The 8,194-nt window shown below is 44.8% G+C and overlaps 2 protein-coding genes across 8 annotated transcripts in view; one reads left to right on the top strand and one right to left on the bottom strand.

The window, feature by feature from the left end:
* Window positions 1-57: 57 nt before the first annotated feature.
* On the bottom strand, window positions 58-1,771 carry timm9 (translocase of inner mitochondrial membrane 9 homolog). 2 transcript variants are annotated; one of them, XM_028986831.1, is made up of 4 exons: window positions 1,692-1,771; window positions 1,376-1,433; window positions 1,205-1,300; window positions 58-676 (listed from the first exon to the last, which is right to left on the bottom strand). In XM_028986831.1, exons 2-4 carry the CDS (start codon window positions 1,412-1,414, stop codon window positions 542-544), a joined length of 270 nt encoding a protein of 89 aa, XP_028842664.1. In that variant the 5' UTR covers window positions 1,415-1,433; window positions 1,692-1,771; the 3' UTR covers window positions 58-541. The 2 variants fall into 2 exon arrangements, with proteins under 2 accessions (XP_028842664.1, XP_028842582.1); XM_028986749.1 differs by having other exon boundaries at window positions 1,376-1,457; window positions 1,692-1,756.
* A 465-nt stretch (window positions 1,772-2,236) lies between these two features.
* Window positions 2,237-8,194, top strand: part of kiaa0586 (KIAA0586 ortholog) — an 85,536-nt gene continuing 79,578 nt past the window's right edge. The window contains exons 1-10 of one of the 6 annotated variants that reach the window (XM_029001773.1): window positions 2,238-2,374; window positions 2,690-2,809; window positions 4,070-4,104; window positions 4,234-4,300; window positions 4,388-4,463; window positions 4,602-4,818; window positions 4,921-5,118; window positions 5,389-5,542; window positions 5,726-5,830; window positions 6,257-6,295. In XM_029001773.1, coding sequence (XP_028857606.1) covers window positions 2,746-2,809; window positions 4,070-4,104; window positions 4,234-4,300; window positions 4,388-4,463; window positions 4,602-4,818; window positions 4,921-5,118; window positions 5,389-5,542; window positions 5,726-5,830; window positions 6,257-6,295 — 955 coding nt within the window. In that variant the 5' untranslated portion in view covers window positions 2,238-2,374; window positions 2,690-2,745. Of the gene's footprint in view, window positions 2,810-4,069; window positions 4,105-4,233; window positions 4,301-4,387; window positions 4,464-4,601; window positions 4,819-4,920; window positions 5,119-5,388; window positions 5,543-5,725; window positions 5,831-6,256; window positions 6,296-8,194 lie in introns of all 6 variants that reach the window. The other 5 variants (XM_029001755.1, XM_029001766.1, XM_029001746.1 and 2 more) reach the window with 5 other exon arrangements.

The following is an 8,194-nucleotide window of genomic DNA, read 5'->3' as shown; positions in this document are numbered from 1 at the left end:
TTACCTGTTTGGTTTCAGAAATTCAACACACCGAACACCCTTTGCACAGTTACTGAATGGATTAGAATAGACATTATTTATTCCCGTGCATTGCATATATATTCAATACGCCGGAAAGAACCGCCCTATAAGACCGCTTCACAGTAGATACATACTGATTCCACTTGATTCCAGATCTACACACAACGAACAGACATGAAGATGACTACATGTCAACATTTAATCAGACTACAAACATAAAAAGACCAGTTACGTAACATGTATGGAGCGTCAAGCTACTTGACAGTTGCTTGTGCCGATGGGCCACAATGTCTCTGCTCTGGCTTTTAAGAAAGAAAAAAAGAAGAAAAGTTCCAGCCACGTGGCTTTTTTTTTGTCTTCAGCTAAGAAGCTGAGGTAGGTGCTGTCGCTCCTGTAAAAGGGACCCAAGAAACAAAAGGAGCCCTGTGTCCTTCTGAAGATCCTGTGGTGGCATGAGGAGCCAGAGACCTGACCGGTAGCCGCCGTGAGGCTTCAACTCCATCACAGCATCTGGGACTCTCTACCTTGGCTGCCCAAGTAAACCCGCCTTTGCGGCCAGAGCTTCGTTCTGCTGGATGTGGTACTCCTGGAATCGCATGGAGATCCGCTGCGTCATCTTCAGATACTTCTGCAAGCAGCTCTCAGAGCAGGAGGTCTGGCAACGAGAACAGAAACGGTGGTCGAAATAAAGTCGTGATTCAGGCTTACAGTACAGGCCAAAAGTTTGGACACAACTTATCAATGTGTTTAATTTCATGGTAGATTCTACATTTACATTGGTAGATTCTGAAGGCATCAAAACTATGAACAAACACATGTGGAATTATGTACTTAACAAAAAGTGGAGACCTGGCCTCCACAGACTGCAGTCCTTCAAGACTGCTGGAAAAAAAAGCATTTCAGGTGACGACCTCTTGAAGCTCATCGAGAGAATGCCAAGAGTGTGCAAAGCAGTAATCAGAGCAAAGAAACTAGAATATAAAACATGTTTTCAGTTATTTCACCTTTTTTGTTAAGTACATAACTCCACATGTGTTCATTCATGGTTTTGATGCCTTCAGTGAAAATCTACCAATGTAAATGGTCATGAAAATAGACACATTGAATGAGAAGGTGTGTCCAAACTTTTGGCCTGTACTGTATGTTAATGTGGAGTTGGGGTGTGAGAATGGGAGAGGCGAACCTCCTCTGGCCTGACATCCCTGGTGGTGAAGTCCTTCACGCAGTCCATGAAGCAGTTCTCCGTCAGCTTGTTGTACGTGCCGAGAAACTCCTTGAACTGTCAGCACAGCACACGTGAGCAGCGGCCCGACTTCAAGGGCGAATGGGGTCATAGTGATGAAATTATATTTACCTGCTTAATTTGATCAGACTCTGTAACTGGAGATGCCATTTTCCAAATATACGTGCTTCTGGACGGGACCAAAGAAAGGCCACTTTAAAACAGAACAAGTTCATTTCATTTAAGTCAGCATTAAGAATCGTCTATTTCATTTCTCCCTCGTGGGTGCCCTATGACCCTCCCTAGTAAAAATGTGCGAAATAAAATTCGTGAATCAATTAATTGATTTGTTTCGCGTTAACGAAATATAAGACACTGATATATTGCGTTTAACATTTTTTAAAATCTTCTAAACAACTGACAGTAAGTCGCGATGATAAAACGTCACCTTCTCAAGCAGCGTCTGTGCACAATCCAAGAAATCCAGCAGCCAAACGCTTCCGAAGGACATGTGACGTGAAACAGGCCTCTGAGATTTCCGCGTATACACTTTCGCGAACGTCGCGTACAGAACGTTTTTTCTCCATCTTTAAACTTTCACAAAAAAAACCTAACTTCAGATTGTACGTTTATATGTCTGGCTTTAAGTTAACAGAGATGAGAACATCAACACGAGACGAAAAGATTAATAACCACTTCGTCGAAACCCCATACTTGAATGTAAAGATGTTTGGGTGCTACCTTGGAATGTGTCCGGTGTGGTGCAAATGTCGTTTTAATTCCTCACTTTACTACACGCGTGTCTTATTATTTTGGAACAGCAAAAGAAAAAAGAGAAAAATACAAATTTGTACTAAAAAGAAGCTACATAATAACAAATATTTTTTGGATTGCACTCACTTGGCCAATAAATACGATTCAGATTAATTACTTTTCTCCAAGACACTGGGTGGCGCTGCTTTAACGGTCGTTACAGATCAACACAACCTTGACTGGAGAAGAAGTCTGACGCGGAAGGGACTTTGTTGTCAGTAACTAACTTAACTTTTGTTTCGGCGTTCACGGCGTTTACCTTCTAACTCTGGGCAACACAGCGTGGCGCTTGCGTAGGAAGTCAACCTCTCGACGCATGTAAGTACATTCGCCAGCCGCCTGTCGGCGCGAAGTTCGACGTGTCAAACGAATTTAAATGGCGAGAACAACGACGCTCCGAGCCGCGTCTTCAGTGACTAGCGCTGCTTCGTGAAATGACGATGAATCTGACGTTGTCGAAAACGGCTGGTTTTCCGGCGAAAGCGTCCGCGTCGCACAGCTCGGCCTTTAACGATTCTTCGGCCAGTTCCGATGCAGCAGACGTTTTAATTCGCTCGACAAGGGCTTTCCCTCCAAAGGAAGGTGGCCCCGACGCTAGGACGCATGCTGGTTCAATACTGTCACCATCAGCAGCCCAGGAACAGCCGAAAGTCGCGGTGAAGAAGTCCCGCGATGCGCCAAAACCCTCCATGGACGAGAAATCAAAGCCTCCGTCACAGATGCTGGTGCCGATTCCCGCAACGTATGCCTCAGGTAAAAACAACGATGAAGTTTATTTTTCACTGGCCATGAAAGCCTTGAGAGACGCCCGGGGAGCGGTGTCTTCACTTGCGCTTGCACCAACGGCGCCAAACAAACACCAGTTGTAGTGACGGAAAGAAGTCGAGGTTTATTTACACTGCGGAAGAAGTGCTCAGAAATTCAAAGAAAAACTAAACCCGACCATCATAGCCATATATATATATGTTTGGACACACCTTCTCATTCAGTGTGTGTCCTTTATTTTCATGACCATTTACACTTCTCACTGAAGGCATCAAAACTATGAATGAACACATGTGGAGTTATGTACTTAACAAAAAGTGGAGACCTGTCCTCCACAGTCATCAGACCTGAACCCAATGAAGATGGTTTGGGGTGAGCTGGACCGCAGGGTGAAAATGGAAGTGAAGTGATTGTCACTTGTGATGCACAGCAGCACAGCTAATGGTGCACACAGTGAAATTTGTCCTCTGCATTTAACCCATCACCCTTAGTGAGCAGTGGGCAGCCATGACAGGCGCCCGGGGAGAAGTGTGTGGCACCTCCTTTATTGGATCGGAATTTAATCCATGACAGGCACCACCTTGGCAGATCGGAATTCGAACCAGCAACCTTCTGATTACGGGGCCGCTTCCTTAACCGCTAGGCCGCCACTTCTCCATAAAAGGCAAAGGGGCCAACAAGTGCTAGACACCTCTGGGAACTCCTTCAAGACTGTTGGAAAACCATTTCAGGTGACGGCCTCTTGAAGCTCATCGAGAGAATGCCAAGAGTGTGCAAAGCAGTAATCAGAGCAAAAAAAAACTAGAATATAAAACATGTTTTCAGTTATTTCACCTTTTTTTGTTAAGTACATAACTCCACATGTGTTCATTCATAGTTTTGATGCCTTCAGTGAGAATCTATCAATGTAAATGGTTTGAAAATAAAGAAAGCACATTGAATGTGTCCAAATGTGTGGCCTGTACTGTACATATTTACAAAAGCCTCACAGCAAGCTGCTGCACCACCAACCTGACCTTGAGACACGAAGGCACCATCAGTGGCATGTTGGCAGTTCGGGATTCGTACTGGCAACCTTCTGATTACGGGTCCGCTTCCTTACCCACTAGGCCAACCACTTGCACATATTATAAGGATGGATTGGAATTGTAATGCTCATTTATGTAACAGTGGAGATTAAACACATAATAAATTTGTTTATGATTTGTTAACAGTGTTTTTCTTCCCTTTTTTTTTTTACTTCACAAGGGACTCGTATAAAAGAAATTGATAAGAAATGTCAGGTAAGAATCCCTGCTTGCATGCATGCATTTTATTATTAAATTAAATTGCAGCCATTCACTGCATCCTTCATGAAGTGCTGTCTTTATGAGGAATTATTAAATGGAATCTCTTAAAATGTGTTCTTTCAGAAGCCCAGGAACAAAATTCCAGAGAATAGTACACTTGCTGAACAACTAGAGGGCAGTGGCAATAAAGGTGATGTCTCTTCACATTTGACACACTTCCAGAATCATAAGTGTCAGATTACTACAGTATAAAATCTGTTGTTTAATAATCGATCAGATTCAGGAGCTGACCTGCTTATATCCAAGTATGATACTGGAAGTAAAGGGACAGTTTTGGCAGCTCTGAAACAGAGGTACCACTTTACTTGCCACTTATACAAATGTGTGTATATGTGTATAAGTTCAGATCAGATTTAAATAGTAAGTCATACATACAAAATGTGGATGAAAATCATTTTGAAGCATTCAGGCTGAACGTGTCTTGTGAACAGGTCTCATGGCGCCCCAGTGAGGCGAGAGGTGAAAATAAAGCTGTTGGATAAGGCAGCAGAGGTCCTGAACACAGAGCAACCGGTGGTGGGACCCCAAAGCGCGCAGAGTACAGATCCTCAGGCATCATCTGGATCTGCTCCAGGGGACTCAGTTACTGCCAGCGCAGCAGCAGCAGCCACAGCAGCTGCCATAGCTGCCACAGTTCCTCTCATGAAGGTGAAGTTCAGTTGCATAAGTTCAGTTAGATTTTAGTTGTTTTACATTCCGAGCACTCCTTCCTATGTGATCCCACCTCGGTAATCCCACCTCTCCCAGCAGGCTCGGAGCGACATGGAGTCACTGATGTCCCAAGTGGCAGCAGAGCTGCGTCGACTGCAGGAGGCAGGCAGGGGGCAGCAGCAGGGGGTCTCTGGTGCCAGTGAGCGGGTGGCCCAGCTGGAACAGGAGCTGCGCAGCCTCACGCAGCAGAGACTGCAGCACCTGGAGCACGTCCAGAGCCAGCAGCTGGAACTGCAGGTACAAAGCAGAAGCCAGCTGGGACACTGGCACCAAATCTAGAAAGCAAAGATAAGCACTAACCATGTGAATTCCAAAAACAGAATCAGACGTGCTGTGCTTTTAATTAAAACAGTTCTTTCATGTTTTTTTTTTTTTATCAGACGCCCTGTTCCACAGCGACTTAGACTCAGGGTTAAGTGTCTTGCTCAGGGACACAATGGTAGCAAGTGGGGTTTGAACCTGTGACTTTGTGGTCTTCTGGTTCATAGGCGACTGTGTTCTTTGCAGACCCGTCTTGTGAGTTCTGCCCTTGAGGGGGTATCAGGTCGTGGGCCACTACCTGCACATCCCATCCAAAGTAGCAGCTCATCCCATGTTGCAACAACTCTACCAACAAATAAATCTGGTCAGGAGAGGGTTTTGAGGAATGAGCTTATGGAAGGTTTGATGCTTTTTTTATACATGTCTTATTGTTTATATTGACATATTGGCACACATACATTGTTGCTCTTATCGATTTCTTTAAAAAATATTGATATTGAAAAGTCTATTGACGATTTATTGTTATTTCATATATATCAGTTTTATACAATTTATTCTTCTTTTCCCTAAAATTATCTTATAGGGCATCAGGGGTACCAAAGAAGACAAACTAGAAGCCCACTGGACACCCCTGCCCCTCGTAAGGTTATCCCTTTACCCACACACTGGAACAAGGAAACGGACAAAGGTTAGCAATACCCTTATATCAGCAGTGAATCTAACTGAAACAACCACTTGGGGGCAGTAGCACCACTCACGAGTTTTGTGTCTTAAGAGGGAACAGACGAAGGAGTTGCTGCATTGAAACCCAGCAGTTTTTTTTTTCTTTTTTTTTTTTTCTTTCTAAAACTTTTTTCAAATCCAGCCTTTATAGAATGGCTTATTGGATTTGTGCCTAGAATTATAAAAAGTGCTCTGCTTCTTTCTGTAGCTAATATAAGGCTGCTTCATTGGTCTGGACTGATGATACGGAGTCAGTACGTAACTCTGGAGTATTGAATGTGTCAGATTTGTAGACTTAGATCAGTGTTCCGTGTTAGATTGCCATAACATGACACAAAGTACAGCATTGGTTGAAAGCCATATTCTTCTTCTGTTCCCTTCTGTTATGGAGGTTGGCGCTGCTCTTCTGATCGTCTGTGTAGAGAGAAGGGTAAGGGCCAACTCTTACTTTGGCATGGAGGCTGAGAATAATGTGAGCAACCACAATGGCATCCTAGACTCCTTTTTTTTTTTTTTTTTTTTTTTTTTCATGAGACTTGGAAAGCATTCCCGTAGGAGCCTTTCCTGTAAATACAGTTTGCCGCTACTGAATCCATCAAGGTCTCCGGCAGGTCTTTGGACATTTAGTCTTTAATGCCACCAGCGCTCTCCTTGTAAAGTGGCTTCATTGTGTCAGCAGTTGACGTAGAAGGGTTCATCGGAGTGCTGTTTGGGACCCAGAGGCTGCAGAGCTGAAGATGGTTCGAATGCAGAACTGCAACTTGCACAGCTGTACAAACACTCAGAAGCCAGATGGTATTTTGCCAAACTTTTCACCTTTTTAGCTCTTTTCAAAGAGCTTTCTTCAAGTGTGTGCCAGCACGCACTGGTTCTAAATCAGACCTCCTCGGTGAAATCTACAGAAATGCTACTGTCTGCCACAGACAAAGCCACAGTATCCTGCAGCTGGAAGGAGTGTGGAAAACAAAGGCCAGACGTGGCTCTAAACTGCCATTGTTCCTGCCGGACGGACTAAAACAAAGCCTGCCAGGGGATTTCTTTTAGTCCGTGCCACCACTCACTCGTTATTGTCGTCTCCCCCCCCCCCACATCCCATCCTATCGCTGCTTCTCTCCCGCCTCGCACCGATCGGTAATTAAGGTGTGAGCTCCGTGCTGAGGGGGGGGTAAAGGTCATCGCCGGCATCTCCCATGTGTCGTCTCATGTCTGGGACAGACCCCACCCCTCCTCCGCTTCATCCCTCCAGATCTAATTTGCCCTACAGCTGCTCTCTCGCACCGGGCTGGAATTGCTTCCCCTGCATCCATCGGCCTGTGGCTTCTGCCAGTGCCGCCGCCCCGCCTCATGATGAATGCTGGTGGGCAAGCGGACTGTTAATTATGGCCTCCCTGCAGCCAAGCCTATTGTTTTTTTTTTCCTTCCCTTATTGTGAATACGTATTCATGTCTGTTGGGTAGGGGGAAGGAGGGACCGTGATTATCTCAAGGTGCGCAGACAGATTTATCATCACATGGCTAAATGTTCACAGTATGGACGCCCTAGGAGTCATGCACACCGCCGTGAGAGAAAAGTCACCTCTGCCCACATCTCTCGCCCTCACAGGAAGGCAGGAATATGAGCTTGATATCTCGACGGCTCCATTTTGTCACTGGTGTGTTTTGGTCGTCATGGCAACCGGATCCCATCCACGTTCTATTGCTGTTTCCCTATCTCTCTTCCTCCCCTGCCTCCCTCCCTCCCTCCTGCTACAAGGCTGCCAGACTGAGGTCTCTTTGTGAATAAGCTATTTTTAGCGCTCATGCTTTTGTTTATCAGGCACATCAAAGCCATTTCTTTTCTTGGACGTGTGCGTTTCAATCATGTGAATTCATGTTTTTTAATCAGCAATTCCATTTAAGTAAAAAATAAATATATATATATATATATATATATATATATATATATATATATATATATATATATATTGCCGAAATGGAATATTTTGAGATGCATCTGTGTAATGAATTCTGCTTCAGTTGATCACTATACATGCAGTGTAAGGCAGCAAGCAGGTTTTTATATATATATATATATATATATATATATACACACACACACCACACACACACACACACACACACACCACCTACAGTGAGCTGGACACTATTGGCTAAGTCTGTAGCCGTCTGTTCTTCGTCTTGGGCCCAGTCAGCTGCCACTGACACAACAGAGCAGGAGCCGTGAGCAGAGCCAGGCTAGAAGCGACTCGGGCCACGGCTGATGCTGATGAGACCGGGCAGGCTTCACGTTAGAGGCACTCCTGCCCATCGCTAATCCCAAACCTCCCGAG

This window comes from Denticeps clupeoides, chromosome 1 (assembly GCF_900700375.1).
Source record: "Denticeps clupeoides chromosome 1, fDenClu1.1, whole genome shotgun sequence".
NCBI classification, from domain to species: Eukaryota; Metazoa; Chordata; class Actinopteri; order Clupeiformes; family Denticipitidae; genus Denticeps; species Denticeps clupeoides.
The sequence above is the reverse complement of the archived record's forward strand: the minus strand, read 5'-3'. Positions and strand labels throughout refer to the sequence as shown.

What these genes read in the sequence shown, in the direction of transcription:
- timm9 (XM_028986831.1), bottom strand. Translation starts at nt 1,414, where the DNA reads ATGGCATCTCCAGTTACAGAGTCTGATCAAATTAAGCAG. An exon ending in AGTCTGATCAAATTAAGCAG is followed by an intron (nt 1,301 to 1,375) that starts GTAAATATAATT and finishes CTGTGCTGACAG; the next exon opens with TTCAAGGAGTTTCTCGGCAC. An exon ending in GGGATGTCAGGCCAGAGGAG is followed by an intron (nt 677 to 1,204) that starts GTTCGCCTCTCC and finishes TCTCGTTGCCAG; the next exon opens with ACCTCCTGCTCTGAGAGCTG.